The sequence below is a fragment of the Nilaparvata lugens genome, chromosome 3, assembly GCF_014356525.2.
Source record: "Nilaparvata lugens isolate BPH chromosome 3, ASM1435652v1, whole genome shotgun sequence".
Lineage (NCBI taxonomy): Eukaryota > Metazoa > Arthropoda > Insecta > Hemiptera > Delphacidae > Nilaparvata > Nilaparvata lugens.
In genome coordinates this window covers 23,851,679-23,870,011 of record NC_052506.1, presented here as the reverse complement: position 1 = coordinate 23,870,011, position 18,333 = coordinate 23,851,679, and the positions used below count along the sequence as shown (strand labels likewise).

Here is an 18,333-nt window from a genome sequence, read left to right as displayed (position 1 = left end):
AAATAAAATAAATGTTGGCTGGCGCACAGTTTCCAACAATACTAGCCGAGCTACTATATGAAAAATTATATTTGATTTCGCAAACCAAACGAAAAATATCATATAAGTTAGCATCATTTCAATTTGAATTATTTGTGAAGAAAGATCCATTAATTCTGATAAAAAGAATCAGTAGTTTAAAGATAAAAATCTATATAAAATGAGGATTCAAATAGAATGAGAGAATTTAATTAATTGTAATCAATAGATAACTCCTGTTTTAGCTTTTGATGAATTGTAGGAAGAGTTAGAAATTAATGCTGTAATACATTTATTTACAGCAGTTCATGTGTGTCCCCAAACCAACTTCTTGTACTACCACCCCTTTGGTTCCGCAACTTTATGTAACACCGCTTCAAGACACCCGTTCAGACGACAGGTCTAGGGACGTAAGAGGACGTCGCCGTCAAGCCAAATTCAACCGGTAAAAGCTCACCGCCAAAAACAAGGTACTGTAACCCCGACGATAAAGCAACGTACAGACCAACGAAAGTGCAGTGTAGTGAAACAAAGGTTCATTCGAGAATGTCAATCAAAGTGGGGATTCAAAATTATTATGAAATGGGTTATATGTGTTACTATCGACGAAACTTGGGTTCAACGGGCTTTTCTTTCTTGAGTAATTTTATGTTGAAGTTAATTATTTGTTATTTGATGACTGATATTGTTTGGTTTTGTGACGTATTGCTATCTAAACGGGGATAGTAATGCGCCCCCGAATCAGATGAAGAATGTCAACAAAGTAACATGAAATTGTTGTTTCTGTTGTTCGATTTTAGTTGCCAATGTTTATTGAAGCTGTTTGTATTTTTCAATTATTTCAAATTGTAGTGTTTTTCTATAGTATAAACCTATTAAATCAGGCATGGTAAGATTAATTGAAGTTTTCTTGACTCTAGCCCGTTCACCTGCATGAATTAGGTATAGACTCAGGTATTTTCTAGATGTGTCGGCCTATTTCTAAATTCTAAATTTTATTCAAAATTATCTTCTTTGGCACAAAATCTTTGATCTGTTGACGTTTCAACCAACAACTACTAGAAACTGACCAATAGAAGTTATCTGGTTGAATCGTTATTGGGTTTTTGACAGACGTTGAACTACAGTTCTGTAGTTGACAGAGTTGGCATTCTTCTCAATGGAATCTGAATGTTTTTAAACACTGTTGCTTTTTCAGCATGTTGAATCTCTTTCCAATCTCATTCTCTAGTAATGTATCTTCAATAATCACAATGGAACCTCGTAAAAATGTACTATAAAGGAGAATTTACTCAAACGGTGTGTATTATATAGAGGTTTCACTGCATTTACCTGTTTACAGTGATGATTGGTTGGAATTCTCCATAACTTCTCCGTTCACATCAATATTCATGTTACAATAGTTTATTTATTTATTTATGGATACAATTACAAATCATATGAATATGATTGGGATAGAACAACAGGCTTGATCCAAAACTATTCTGTTCCCAAATTTTTATACTGAATAACATGTCTAAAAAAATACAGTAGGTTGTGTTTTTACTGTTGAAAGTTCAAGTCCAATTTTTTGTCAAAAAATATACATAATGATTATACACATTCATTTATAGATAATATATGCTATACAAATATAAAATATATATTTATTTATGATGATTCATTTTATTTCCTGCTCCATACTAATGGAAGACAGTCTCAGACATGTAATTGGGTTGTTTCTATGACTGGAACTTCAGACATCAGTGTTCAGTGTTCAGTACCCTGATGCTCAACTGAGTACATCACGAAGTAGAAAATCATGCATGAGATATATGAGGGCTCCTCATTTTTTAAACGAGGTACACAGCAAGAGCACTTTATCGCAGTGTATTTTCGTGGCTTTGCTGCTAGTTTTACAGCTAATTTTATAGTCGTCGTCCGGTTATACCGCGAAAATATTCCTGTAGGCTACCAGTCGATAGCTGCAATAAAATTATTTACTGCTCTGCGAGTACCATCCTACTTTTATACGACGATAGACATTGATTCCTTCTGAAAGGATATCCCGATCCATAAACAGGATATCCTTTTCTGAATAGGGCTGGCAAGTACTTTTGTTATCCTGCTCAAACGTCTTGGATTTACTATTTTGCAGGAGGCTCGCTGATAGCCGATCCGATCAAAAGTATTCATTCACACTTTAGTGAGTTTCCTCCAATGAATGCGAGCCTTCCTCTCGATAAGGAGGAATAATAATCGCTTGTGAGGGCTGCTCTTTGCTACAGAGAAGATTTCTTAAGAAAGGTTCTGCTTGTGAAAGGGAAGAAAGCACATGAATATCGTTTTATTGACTCATTTCCTTGGAAAATTTAAGCGGATTAGGCCTACGTTTGAAGTTTATACAGCCGATTACAAAGAGCTTATGAATAGATTTGGATCTCGATTTTATCAGCTTCATTATTGGAAGGAAACTGTTGATTTGTTTTGAAAGTGAGCATAACAGCCTCAATTTGGAATATTTTTCTCTCTTTCTACGATATTTCAAAAAGGAAATTGTTGATTAATCTTGAAAGTGAACATAAAAGCATCAGCTCCGAATAGCTTTTCTCTTCTTTTACGATATTTCTGGATTCGGAGTTCGTGTGTACCAGGTTCATTATTGTGATGAAACTGTTGATTTATTTTGAAAATGAACATAACATCAATAGTTTGGAATAATTCACTTCTAAATAAATTAATAATAACTTAGCACTCACATCACATTGATTAAATCATATTTCAATCCTAGTTACAATATTACTCGTATTTCTCAGGATATTTCGAGTACCAGATGTCAGTTTTATGCCTTAATTTTAATTTTAAATGTCAAATTCTCATCAAAAATGTCACTTATTCAATATTTTAGTCAGTTCTTTTTTGCAGTGATCACGGATAAAGCTGAATAAAGGAGACTCATTGGCCAGAGTAAAGAAATGTTTTAACTGTAGTTAACGTACAATATTACATGAGTTCACGATTTCGGAACATGTAATATTTTGTTACGACTTGAAGTGTTATCTAATGACATTCCGGCTGTGTGTAGCCTAACCAAAATCATCATCAACAATCACAATAGCTAGGCACTAATGTTGGACTAATGAGAGCATCTTACGTCCCTAAAAAGAATAATTCTGATGAACGATTAACCGTTCGATTAAAACGGTAGAAAGATGTTCAATTGTGACTAGTGGCTCTTTCTTATTAAAGTTGTTCTTGAAATTACTTCTCATTTGAGGTAGTACAGAGCTCAACTGATGTTGCTCTTCTATTGTCAACCCTTAACACTAGTGGGATTAACGTGTCTCAATTGAGACGTTGTGATCAGATTAACGTGCTTGCTTTCAGTAAGAAAGACCAGTGAGGGTTTCTGAAGCCTGTATTCAGCCTAACGTTATTTTCGGTCACTATTGTTGCGTTTTTAATTGAGAATCAGATCACACGTCACGTCACACACCCACTCTCGACTCAACTTTTCAAATGCCACGGACTCTGGATTCAATTTACGATTGTCGTACAGTGGTGACCGTTGATTTGAAGAAATGGTTGATTCATAACTAGTTGATGAACGAAAAAGTTTAATTTTATTCTTATTTCATTTATTTTTACAAGAAAGAACTGACCGGGAAAGGAAAACTAAGGATACTTCTTGTACTATTTCTCTTCCAAATCTAAATAGCATTTTAGAAGTCCTAAATAGGGTTATGATTTCTTCTGAAATTAAGTCCATTTCCATTAAAAACAACAAAGTTAGTTCAACTTTTACTATGTTTATCAAATATTCAACTGTTTTGCCCCTACTAAAGCATAGTTACAGAACATGGACTACATTCTAAACAACGATCTAAATGCATTCTGTTAGAACTGGAGTGATATTTTTCATTGAATTCAAAATACAGAAATCTCTATAATACAGGTTTATAAAACAGGTAGACCGTTAATACTGTAGATTTTGATCAAGAGCAATAGTATAGTGCAATCATCACTCGATCAATGAAGAACGTCAATCAATTTGATCAAATCAAATCGAAGCCAAACTGAAAATTAGCAACTCCATAATAACAAATGGATAATGCAGCATAATTGATTTCGGCACTCCATATTCCTATTAGGCCCTAATCTGAAAAAGGGCCAACCTGCTATAGAAAAATTCACTTCAAACTGTCAGCATATTTTATACATTGAACATGCAATGCTTTCCATTCAACCAACGCTGTCAGACTGAAGTTAATATCACGCCATATGAATGAGATGAAAATGATGAATTGGTCGTCTGAGTAGGGCACTGATTTATGGCCATCTTTAATCAAGCGTGGTTAGGGCAATTCGCGATTAAACTATGCGTGAATAACGACCATGAATCATGCGCAAAATTGCCAGCCAACGACAGTATAATAACAATTTTCGCCTAGACACGCTCTCGCACGCACACACGCCTCCTACTCACATAACAGTGGAAGAGTGGGGGTTAAATGAGGAGTATATTATAATGTGTGTGTGTGTGTGTGTGTGTGTGTGTGTGTGTGTGTGTGTGTGTGTGTGTGTGTGTGTGTGTGTGTGTGTGTGTGTGTGTGTGTGTGTGTGTGTGTGTGTGTGTGTGTGTGTAACGTGTAAAAATAGAAGAGCAACATCAGCCATAATCAAGTCCTGGAAATCAAGTTCAAAGGAAATCTACAAATATAATGTAAGTTTCCACAATAATATAGTATATATATAATGTAGCCCAATATGATTACAATAAATCCAACAATGGTGATAACGTAGCCAAAAATGGGTATTAGCCTATCCTATTTGATTTATATGATAATTAAAGATTGTAATAACAATTTAAAAGTAGGTAGTTTGATAATGTATTTAGTTGTTGAGTTTCTGTGTTCTCGAGTAATGCAACTTCTCTTTTTTGTGAATTATTTTGTTATCTGCTCTTTACTTCTCTTGTGATGACATGAATTGTATATGTATATGAATATTATAAGCGGATGTTCTGCTTTTGCTAAGTAAGCAACAGGAGACAAATATTCTTTATTCATTAATTTATACAATGAGTACATTATAAAAATGACAGGGAACGGTAAATAAGAAAACCTTGTGCTATTCCTCTCCCAAATTTAGATAACAGTCCAAAATAGGTTAAGTCTTGTAGCTCTTCAATCACAAAATTTTTAGTCCTCAAAAATTTTCACAAAGTAGATTCTCAAATTTAGATGCTTCAAAGAAATATTCCACTTTACTATAACTAAAATGGAAAGAATACTTTAAATAATATTGGTAATACAGGCTAGTAACTTCTGTATGCAGCTACGTACTATTAAACTAGCCTTACATCCTGTAACATATGTATCATTTTTTTTATCATGGATAAAAATTTACAATATCGGAATGAAAAAACAGGCGCTAGCCCAAAACTTCTCCTGTTCCTAAAGCTTTTCAAAAAGGATGTATGTGAATATGAATTGGGAAATCCACACCTAATGCTGTTTATGGTACATTTTATTGTGATATAATTATGTGACCCTCAATGATGTCATCTACTTTTTTTGTAATGTAATTGATTGATAATTTTAGTGGGTTTCTCTTTGAATGGCTTGAGATTCCACTTGTGATACAGTGATAATTGAGTGTTCTACTTTATTTATTCTGAATGAGTTTATGATCCTACTAAATTCAATATTAGTTTATGCATATTTCCTAATATAATTCCTAGTTTATAGTTGAACATTACCAAAATGTACCAAAAGCTATGTTCAAATTATGAAAACATGTTAAGAGATTGATGTTATGAGAGAATCACTTGGTTCACTAAATAATGTCATTATGGACAGATATTTTTTCACTCAAAATTAACGACTGGAATCTATATTATATATAAGAGCAAAATGGCACTCACTCACTGACTGACTGACTGACTCACTCACTCACTCACTCGCAGAACTAAAAATCTACCGGACCAAAAACGTTCAAATTTGGTAGGTATGTTCAGTTGGCCCTTTAGAGGCGCACTAAGAACGGATTTGAACAAAAATCAAAAGATACGCCCAAAATCTCCGTTTTTCCAGCGTTTTTTAGCGTTTTCCCAACTTCATCGAGAACAAATGAACAGGAAATGTTCAAATTTAGTACAGAAGATCAGCTAGGGTGTAATAATGTTGTATTAGAAGCAATTTGCAATAACGTCAAAGATCGATCTACGCCCATAATTAGCGTTTTTTTTTTTGGCTTTTTCTCAGATTCATCGAGAACAAATGAACAGAAATTGTTCAAATTTAGTACAGGAGCTAAGCTAGGGTGTAATAATGTTGTGTAAGAAGGAATTTGAAATAATGCCAAAGATACACCCAAAATTAGCGTTTTTTGCGTTTTCTCAGTTATTTCATCAAGTAATAGACAGAAAATTTTCAAATTTGGTACAGAGGTTCAGCTAGGGTCTAAAAATTTTGTGATGAGATGACTTTAATATTTCATCAAAGATACGCCTAAAATCAGCGTTTTTCTCAGCTTTTCTGTGTTTTCTCAGTACTTTGACTTTCTGATGGAATGAAGCATGCTCAAATGAAAAATGCAGGCGAATGAAGCGAGCCCGCTGATCTCATTTTCGGACGATCAAGTCGAACGAATATGGCGAGCGAAGCGAGCCTGACGGCTAGTAATATATAAAAATAGAAAAAGCTATAAAAAGATTATGCAATTACTATAGTCATCTGTAAGTTAACGAATTTTGGGATACAGTTTCATAAATCCATAAGAAGTAAAAAATTTTACATTTTCCATGAGGTAAACTATAAAAATGTATCAGTTGAAACCACAAAAGAGAAGAGGAAAACTTCATAAACATGAAACCTCAAACTCCGCAGGAATAATCTCATCTCGACAAGGATGATAAACGAAATTTTAAAACTGAGTAGTAGGCCTCAACGTTGAATTATGTAGTTTATAGATCAATGAGAAAGTATTCACTTTTTCTATATTAAGAAAAAAATTAAATTTCTTGTCACCGTAGCAAAATATCGACAATCCTGTTTATTTTATTAGTGTCCTACAATGTATTACAGTCCTATCTACAGTATTATACAGCACGCGATATCTAGCGGCAAACCATCGCACTTCTTCGACTAACCAGCATTGAAGATATTCGCAGCAGATTCCTTGAGGCTGTATTTTTAAATAATTTATACTTTTTATGGAGTGTTGAAGCATTCACAGATAAAATGTCAACTCAAATTGATGCCATACCTAACATTCCTTTCAAAGTTATTTCCTCTAATAAGTTTTTTATTGACAATGAAGACATTAAAACCAACAATAAAATAGACCTACAGATAAGACAGTATGAACTCAAACAACGTCTATCTTGATGTGAAAAGGCTGACATAATTTATTTATTATTAAAATTATAATTGTATTCAATCAATCATTGTTAGAATTTTCATGATTGTAGACAAAAGCTACTTTCATGAGATATTAGCGGACTTCAATAAAGTGTATCTGGAATCCTAACAACAGTTTAAACACCAGAAGTGAGAACTCTAGGCCCTATACTTTACTAGACTAGAACTAGAAACTAGTATTACAATTTTGAAAAGAATATAAAATTATTTATGGTTTTCAATTGTGAATTGACATCTGAATAAGATAAATAATGTATTACATTCAAGAAAGCTTCACTATTAGAAGAGTTAATTCATTATTCCAAAGAAAAATAGATTATTTATAGAAATAATTTGAGCCCCTGAATCGCTATTGATTAGTCCGAAGCCTACGGTATTATATAATGACAACAATGAATTAATAGTTGGGAGAATTTTATTTAGTCCGATTTAAAATAATGCTCTAATCAAAGACAGTGGTGAAAATATCACCGTACATCTAAGAACATTTTTGAGAATGAACTCGAATTATTAGGAAAAGAGATATTGGAAAAAACATAATATTCTTTTCCTCATTTATCATCAATGATAAACTATATTCATTGAGTTTTAATATGATCAGGTTGAATAAAACTCTCATGGAAGAATGAGCAATGACCAATTAAGATCGAATGACCAATTATATTTTCCTCGAGTAGTCTATAATATAATAATTTAATATATGTCTATAATATAATTCTATAATATGTAGATAGACTCACTCAAGAAAACTATGGATATTGAAAAAATCTATTATGAGAATTGAAAAAGTTGAAATTTAGAAATAGGCAGTAAAATTAGAAGTGAAAAATTATGCCATCCTATCTTGTTTCTCTAACAAGACTAGTTCTGAGACGGATGACGAAATCGAAAGAAACTTCAGACACCATTAAGATCCGAAAACTTCAATACTTAGGACACATCATGAGAAATGAGTATAGATACTCTTTGCTGCAGCTCATCAAGCAAGGGAAAATAAATGGAAGGTGAGGACCAGGAAGACGAAGATATCCCGGTTACACAACCTAGGGATGGAGATGGGAATGGTAAAACATCTGTCGAACTTTCCGAATTGCTGTCAACGAGACAGAATTGCCCTGCTGGTCGCCAATGTCCGAAACGGATAGCGCACTGCAAGAAGAAGAAGATCTTGTTTCTCATATATATTAATATAAGCGAGTTTATTTTACAGCTCCAGCCGTTTCTCGCACCCCATCTGCCATTTGTTGCGATTATTCCAGTCTTCCTGGTCCAGATTTCTATTCCTCATACACGTATACACCTGTTTGTTCCACAGTTCGGGCGGTCTACCCCTCCTTCTTTTTCCAGGTGGATCCCAATTCAGTATCCTCTTGGGCCACTTCTCATCTCTCATCCTCTGTGCATGACCTAACCATACAAGGCGCTTCCTTTCAATCTGCTCCACTGTTGTGTCCAGTTTCCCTATTCTGCTCCTTATCTCCGTATTCCACACTCGATCCATCCTTGAACACAACAACTTCGGCGCAAGAAATCCATTTCCACAGCATTTAATCTTTGAGTGTCTCGTTTTGTTAATTCCCAAGTTTCAGAGCCATAGAGCAATATACTCTGTACAATGGAATGATAAATTCTAGGTTTTGTAGGGTTTGTAATATTTTTGGACCAAAGTATGGAATTTAATGTTTGTGTTGCCTGCCTGGCCTGTCCAATTCTACTCGTGATCTCTTTTTTGGAATTGCTCTCAACAGCCTTCTAATAATTAGTTTTTATTCAATTTATTGTATATTTCCCAATCTAACAAACAGTTCGTCAATTATTAATTCCACCATGACCAATGACAACAAATTAATCCACATTCATAACAGTGCTGTATTTGCTTGTTCAATTAGTGGACGCGTTTCAATTCAAGGCCCATCTTCCTGATGGAATATCGAATCGAAGGTACTCATTGAACTAAGTTCAGTAGTATAGCCAGTGCTGTTAAACTCAAATCTGTGATTTATTCTAATATCAAATATATTCACAATATTCTCATAAGCAAAGAGTAGGAGTACTGCATCCAATGATCTACTCATAAGTTTTTCTATGCAGACTATTATTTGCAAGTGAGCACATGTCATTAAAGAAACCTGATTTGATTGATGAGAATGATTGATTGATATTGATTGACTGTGATGACAGTGATTGAGAAGTGATAATGTTAGTGCCTGATGGAAAATGGAATAGTAAAGATAAAAATAGTAACAGAATGAAGAATGTTAGTAGCCTGACCTGTTGAACGTGTTTTGTTTGGCATTTTATCAACCGATGACTGTTCAGCCGGAGTCTGTCCAGCAGTTGGGTCATTGTTTGTGTTCAAATTTAGATTTTCTGGTAGCATACGCATACTTCCATCGATCTGGAAAAACAAACCAGTAAATTTATGATAATAATTGTATCTGTATTGTCTCAGCTAATGAAAAAATATTGATTGACAAGCACGTGATTGGACAAGTAAATAACAATCATTTCAAACGCGACGTCATCTTCAGCTCTTTGATTGGCCAGCAGCAAATATTTTATTGAGAATATCTATTGATATCAATAAGTGAAAAATGAATTATACATTCATATCTGAAATATTTTAACACTGTCAATGAAGGATCATAATATATAGGCGAGTAGAGTCATTATCCGAGGCATACAGATATATTAATACTTGAAAATACTACCAAGCTAGTAGTCAATTTCCAATACAGTAATTACACAGCAATAAATCCAATAAATTTAAGCAATATTCGAATTTTTCACATTTGATGGTATTTTGAGAAAAAGTCATAGTCAAGTTGAACATTCATTACTGGTAATTAGTTACTTATTTAACATGCACTGCTAGACTAAATTTCGTCAAATAATGGACCACTCCAAAAATGTATGATTCTCTTGAATATTAGAATAAAAACGCTGTCTCCAGTTTGATCTATCTTATTATTTAGATTAGATAAGTTCAATGCAATTGAATCACACGTATACTTTTTATGAAGTTGAAATGCTATTTTGAAGAATCCAGAAGGTCGTTTTTCTTTTTTTCAACTTGGTAGCCCATAATGAAATTTTCTGAAAGTAATGTATGCTATCTATCTAGCTTCGGCTAGATACAACTGATCTCAAAAGCCTTCCAGAGTTATTCAATGCGAAAAATGTAAAATTCACTAATGCTCTTTCACATAACTATCTTAATTACATGGTATTTTGCTATCAAACAAAGAGCAAATAATTGAGATATAATAAAAGTGCCACCGGCAAGCTTTCAAACTACCTTCAATAAAACGGCTTAGAGAAAACTACAATAATTAGAAGCAAAATTACAAAAATCACGTTATTATGACATAATATGAATATTCATTTCTATGATTGTTTGAGCACCGAGGTTCATTGTCATTCCAATGTCGTATTCATATTTTCAGGCTTGAGCTAATTCGAGAACAATCTTCTATGAAGCATTCTTTCATATATTTAACAAGAATTCGCTTTATTCTATTGTTATATTATTCTAATATTCATAATATTTGATAATATTGTCTGCCAATCCCTTTTCATTTTAATCTATTGGGTCATGGAGCCAACTACACAACATCTCAAAGAATTTAGGAACATACAGTGTATATCTAGGCATTTGAGGCTCATGAGCTATATATTTGTTGTGTATCTGCCATACGCTAAATAATAATAATGAAGTATAATCACTATAATTACCCCTCACAACCCTTGACTAAAGTTCAATTTTAATTTTCATTCACTATTGTGCTGGAATCTCATTTAGTACAATGTGCGTTCCAACGAGATTCAATTGAATGGTAGGTATAGTATTCATCTTATTAAAAAAAGCACCTTATCATTGTTGCTCAACTCAAGCCTAGCATCTGCTACACATGACAATAATAATATAATGCTAATATAAAAATAATTGCGATGCTCTACTAAAGAAGACAACATTTCGATCCAATAGACAAACCTAGAAGTGATTTGTCGAGAAGTTTTAATTTATCCTTCAATTCAGCCTTTATTACAGCTACGCATAAGCCTATACAAGGTATCAAGATAGAAGATTATACTTTTGTTGTAAGCAGATTACTTTTCAAACATTTCAAAACACTGTCATACAAAAGATGCTCCATATAAAGTACTAATGAGTAAAGCCACCACATATAATGCTATTATTATCAAAGGCTAAGTTGCAATATTAAACCTGCTTGCAAGCATCAGATAGGCTACTACAATACTCGTAGAGTAGGTAGTCTACTAGCTTTGATTATAGATACATCATCAGTATGGATCCAGTATTATGCTTAACCAGAGAAAACTCCTATAATTATATAATTACTCCTATAAGGTATTCTGTGGCTTAACGTATCCATAATCGAAGCTACCGTACTAGCAAATGATAGGAGCAGCTTTTGTTAAAGCGAGATTCATTTCAGACTGTCGTCGGTTGGTTGAATGGGAACATCGATGCTTATCCTATACTATTAAACGAGCAATTTCTGTTTATATGTTTAGAGGTTTATATTTCTGATCAAGTGACCGGATCTCGAAAACGGCTCTAACGATTCTCTCGAAATTCAGAACATAGTAGGTTTATAATATAAAAATTCGATTGCACTAGGTCTCATCCCTGGGAAAACTCGCTGAAGGATATTAAAAGGATTTAGGTGCTTGGAAAAACATTTGACAATTTCGTTGTCTGTTGATGATGGAAGTGAGTGAGCGAGTGCATGTGTGTGGGACTGAGACAAAATTATGACTCAGCTGTTGAACTTTTTTGTACCTAATTCAATCAGGTACTTTGTGGCAGTTGTACAAAAGCCGGTCAAATTTTAATCCTGATTAATTCCAGTAGAACCAATCAGATAGGCTATAATTTTGAAATGGTCTTCTCTGATTTGGTTAACGTGAAATTAATCAGGATTATAATTTAACAGGCTTTTGTGAGAGAAATTTTGGCATTTCTCTGGGAATTAATCTCAATCCACTGTGAATAGATAGATCCTTTCTTTATTAACTATAAATATATTCTAATTTCTTCTTTCGTAATAAATTGTATATGCTTTTGTACTCCAGAGCGGAGCTCGTTGCCCCGATATTGTTATATTAAAGCAGAGTTCTTGATAGAGGAAAATCTCACTATAGTAGTGGATCGAGTGTTATATTTTCTACTCGATTATAGATATAATATTGAGAAAACCTATACATCTAGATAAATAGAGTGGTGCAATCCAAATTAAAACTCTTCAACAGTGTTTCACCTTCATGTAGTTGAGAGGCCTAGTAAACTCTAGAACATTAAGTAAATTTACACCAAAATATTTGAAAAGAATAGATGATTTCAGACTAAATTTGGAAGTTATTAAACACCAAAAAGACTCTTTGAGAAGCTACAGATTGTTCAATATTAGAATATTCGGGAGGAATATATAAATTATAAGATTCAAATTCCATTGAAACGCTACAAAGATAGCTTCAAAGTGCTTTAAACTACAGATGGAAATTACTGAGATACTGTAATTATTCAAATGCTAATGAATTAAATATCATTATTGAACGAAAATCCAAATTAAATGATGTGATTCACCCCGAAGACTTCTGCTACTGCAAATATTGACAACAGGGTAAAAAGCTAGATGGAAATTCGATGAGCGCTACTATTCAAAAATTATTTGTTAGCCCGAGAATCGAACCCAGTAGCTACTAATTGCCGGTCAGGAATGCTTACCCTTACACCAAACCACAGAATACAATATAGGGGTTTATAAAAACTCCTAATTATAGGAGTTTTCTCTGACCAAACTAACAATCTCTGAATAGCAGCGCTCATTTTATACGAAGCCATAGCGGCCAGCCTGTCTACAGATGGAAATTACTAAGATATTGCAATTAAGAAAGAATTTTAAGCAGATACCGTACTTTTGAAGGAAATTTGAAACATCAAATTCTATAAGATACAACCATGAGGGGGAAAACTCTTGAAAAATTCAATGTAGCAACCGCGAACGGAAATGGTGAAGGACTCAAGAAAGAAATTACTAAAACGAATGCAAATACTGTTTTTTTTAGTAATCTTGTAGCTTTGTGATACAATCTCTGATTATAATATTATATGTTCAATAAAATGATATTTTAATCAAAAATAATGTATTCCAATTTTAATTTGGTTAGAATTGCAATATTATTCTAATTTTTCAATGTTATTCAATTATTTTAACGAAATGTTGTTGAAACAGAATGGTTTACTATTTGGTTCATGGTATACTATGGTTTACTAATGAAAACGGTTAGGTACATGCATGAAAAGTGTTCGAAATTTATAAAAACTAAAAATCTGCAGATTAGTGTTATAAAATACTATAAACTTCAATAGAACAAATTGGAAATTGGAATTTGAGATCAAACTACAAACAAAAGTTGATAAAAAAGTATTAATATTCAGAAGACTAAATCTTAACAATTTCTAAATACCTGGAGGCAATCCAGTACTGAAAATTATACTCTGGAAAACCCCGTAGCTCTGTGGAAGAGCAAAGTAGGCACTCTTGCTAGGGAGGCCTAGACAACTATGAAATTTGTGACTCGCTATGAAGGAAGCTATGTTTATTTATAAACTTTTGACCCTGTTTGGTATTAGAGTAAGCGCTGATCAATGAAACAAAACGTTTTCCACAAACATGAAGTGTAGTCAGCGATGTCGGACGGAAAGCACAAGAAAAGGCCGATGAAAAAGGAGAAGGAGAGACTCATTGAAAGAGTGAGAGAAGAGATGAAAAGGAAGACCGCCGGACGGATAGCACCAAGAAAAGGCAGATGGGAAGGAAAAGGACAGTCATTGAAAGAGAGAGAAGCAATGACAGTAGGATAGCGTGTGTGATGATATGCGCTCTGAATGAGAGGGGAAAACAAAACTTTGGATATCGTTTTCGATTTCTGGAAATTGTGTGAGATAGTTTTCATCTAGAATACGTTTTAGCTGTAAATAAAAATGAATATATTTTTCACAACATACGGTATGCATTCTAATAGAACTATACCACCTCCTTTCCAGGTCTTCAAGGCTGTGCATCACGCAATTGACATTTTTAAAGTTTTTCGACTTGAACTCTCAAGTTACCAAGATGTAATGAATTTCTAAGAAAAACATGAAACGAGATCAATCTCCATTGACATCTCCTAAGGTAGACTCCGTTGAACCCAGTTCAATGATGGAACAGCGTCTCTTGTTCAATGAATAGAATTTGATTCGATTATATTTTAATGTTGAAAATCAAATACTGTATTCTGATTCAAATAATTCGACATTGTTATCAAAGATATTGCAGAATCTGTAATCTGTAATAAGAAGATGATTTGAAGAAGTTCTGAAATTCTCCGCTATGCCAGTCCCTGCTTTGGGAAATCCCTAGTGCATTTCCCCCATTTCTAATTTAATTCATCATACTTTATTATGTAGGATGCAAAGATACGAATCTCTCAGGCTCAATAATATTCTAACAAGGTTTCCACAAGGATCTTCACATCTTCACATGCATTATTCGCACAAAAGTTGATTACATGAATTGAACCATAGTCATCTCTATATTGCGACTTGACACTGTCAGCATTTCTATACATAAATACATATATGAACCAATGCTGACGGTTTGAAGTGAATCTCTCTTTAGTTGAAGGCTGTGATTAAACTCATTTCCTTATCATTTTCACAGCGATTCATCCAAATTATATAGCATTAGTTGAAATTCTGATAAAAAGCTTTGTCTCCTTTATTTACAGCAGCCTCTATTACACAAGATAAGAGCATACTGATGGTGACGTTTCAGCACATCTTATCTCTCACTCTCACCATATGGCATTTATATCTGCATTTCAGTTGGTTTATGTCAGAGGTCATAGAATAATTTTATGAGACATCTGGCATTTTAGACATTGCGCTGAATCACAAGTCTACTTTCCGAAGCAAAACATTCTATGCAATCATCCTAAAACCGAGAGATAAGGATCGATATATCCGGCTATTCTATTTTGTGTCATCACAATATTCTAATCTTATATTTGATAGGCACGCGCTACTTTTCAAATAAGGAAGTAGGCTTATACATTAGAGCATAGAATCATAGCTGAGAATTTTTTAAACTATCTTTAGAGGGAAGTGTCCACAGTAAACTCTTTTTGTTCAGGCTTGAGGAATTCTGTTATGAGTAGTAGCCCACATCACAGTTATTCATAAGAATACGGTAACAATGATACAAAAATACTACTTGTATCCCGAAAAAGACTTTCAAAGCTAGGAAAGTCTTACACTCAAGTAAAATTATCCACTAGAAAATATATTGCAGTACCTTTAAGAAATATTATGTACCTATATGCAATTCAGTCTCCACGTATTTTGGTAGGGCTACATTTAAACATGTAGGATTAATACCAAAAATAATGGACGGAATCGACCGTTATAGAATCGACGTGAAATTGTTGTTGTGTCTAAAAAATAATATTAATAAAGGTACTGGATATTACTCATTCTTAGTAATTACAATTTACAATATTCATAGTACATTTAACAATAAGCCAATGATTTTTTTAGAAAATACACACTTTTAGATAAAAGTGTGATTTTCAGTTCTTCGCTCAAAAAAATGTTTTACAATAAGAATATGACATAATATGACACTGCGGACCACATTTGAAAATAAATAAAGATATGAATATGAATATCAGATATAATAAGATATGTTATTTTGAAATATAAACAGAAGTGATAGAAATAAGGTAAGCAAACACTTTGGACAGGCATGCAGAATACAGAGACATGGAAATTCTTGAAACAATGAGCTTCAATTCAGAAGCTCAGTAAAACTTGGCAGTGAGTATAGAGTACAATCAGGCGCACGTGTTACTCATGGACTGCTGCCAAATTATTTTCAATCTTCAATAATTTAACAAATTTTAATATTCCACTATAATATGGAACTTTCAATGATAACACAGAAGTACTCCGACAGCAAATTTATCAAATAATCTGAATCTTAATCTGGAGATTAAAAATATTAGTTTGAGCTTTGAGTCTTCTGAGATCAAGGAATCGCTCAACCTATGTGTGATTATAAAAAACCATAAATCAAGTCTCAGAATCATGAAAACTTCATTCTCAGTACTCTACAATCCAGTATCGCCAGAAGAGAAGTTTTGAAACACGCATGTCAAATTATATCATAGAATATGTATAAGGAAAACAGTTTGATTGTGTCATTTGAAACATGGAATAACGTACATATTTGACAATAATCACTGTTGACAATTAACATTCGAGGTCAATTTGTATCAACTTACAATAGCAAGGAAATTGTTCAATAGCGGAAATATGAGTAATAATTTTCATACCTTGATAGCAGTCGGGATATCACTGCTCATACTTGCTTTGATAAAGTCACTCACTGAAAAAAAATACACAACAAAGTCTAGACTGTGTGAGCTTCCATTAGAAAAAGACAAACCTAATGTAGAAATAAAACACCGTAGTAAGTTAATTTCAAACAGTGGAAAAATATTTTTCACTGGAGTTTTTGGATGCCACTGAAACTATTCAGATGCGAGTCGCATGTGTATGCGTTCATTTGCCGGCATTTGCGGTCGGGTGAGAATCTTATTTTTAACGTGACCCTTCCTCTCGCTAAGTTGGCAGCACTGCCAATACACGCGTATGCGCAAACGCGGGAAAAATCAGGCTGTACTCCCGCCAAATTAAGCTCTATACTATGTTAACATATGTATTTATTATAATCTATCCAAAATATAATTATTATCTAGGTATATAAAAGATAAATTCTATTCGCTTACTCCATTAAGAGAACTAAAAATCTACTGGGCCAAATTTGGTAGGTAGGGTATGCTCAGTTGGCCCTCTGGAGGCGCACTAAGAACGGACTTGAAAAAAAATACACACAATTTGCGTTTTTCAGTGTTCTCTTAGAAATTTCTATAACAAATAATGATCAGACACCTGATAAAATTCAGTACTGAAGCTCAGCTAATAGTCCAGGCAACTAATGCTCAAAAAAGGTAAGTTTGAGTAGGTAATACTCAAAAAAGAGGGAAAAGTTTGGAACATAATATGTTTAACCCCGCAGCTATTTCAAGGATAGTAGGGGGGTAAACATATCAAAAGACCTCACTCCTAATCCCTGTGCTAAGGGAGTGGGGGTGGTTAGAAAGTAACATATTCAGATTTTTTGCACATATCTCAGAAATAATATGTGTGTTTCGGAAATTTTATTTCAATACAAAATTAAAGCTCACAAATTAGCCTACAAGTTTCATTATAACATTTTTGCATATCTCTTCAAGTTTTCTAGGTATGAGCTCTCGAAAGTGTCACATTTTAAGAAAAACCGTTCCGGCTCCGATTGTTTCATATTTTTTCCTTATAACTTTTCAACAATTGATTGAAAAGATCCGTGCTAATCATGAGTTCAGAGCATAATATTCTCTTCAGTTTCAAGTATTATTCCACTATATTTTACGCACCTCCCTACGATTGTTGCAGCCGTTATAGTGTTGAGCGTAAAATCTTCAGTAACAACTATAGATCAATCGACAGGGTAATTTGGAGGGAGCGTTTGGAACACAATATTTGACTCCACAGCTTTGTTTGGACTAGTTAGAAGGTAAACATATCCAAAGTGATCATCCCTACCCCTTGTGCTTAAGGGATGAAGGTGGTTTAAAGTTTGGTTTTTCATTTCTGGGTAAACGCATGTATCTGGGGAACTATGCATTACAGCGACATGACTGAATGAGTGATAATGAAGCTAGATAAATTCCCTACAAGTTTTGTTCAATTGAGTTTTGTGATAATCTCCTTTAGTTGTCGAGATATTCACTTTTAAAA

At 33.6% G+C, this 18,333-nt stretch overlaps 1 protein-coding gene across 2 annotated transcripts in view; it reads right to left on the bottom strand.

Annotated features, from left to right (window-relative positions):
- The window catches only part of LOC111056772 (aquaporin AQPAn.G), an 85,253-nt gene extending 68,162 nt beyond the window's left edge, over window positions 1-17,091 (bottom strand). The window contains exons 1-2 of one of the 2 annotated variants that reach the window (XM_039423351.1): window positions 16,827-17,091; window positions 9,693-9,819 (exon numbers count right to left, since the gene is read on the bottom strand). In XM_039423351.1, the coding sequence (XP_039279285.1) occupies window positions 9,693-9,819; window positions 16,827-16,856 (157 nt within the window). In that variant the 5' untranslated portion in view covers window positions 16,857-17,091. The remainder of the gene's footprint in view (window positions 1-9,692; window positions 9,820-16,826) is intronic. The other variant, XM_039423355.1, reaches the window with a different exon arrangement.
- Between the last annotated feature and the right edge of the window lie 1,242 nt (window positions 17,092-18,333).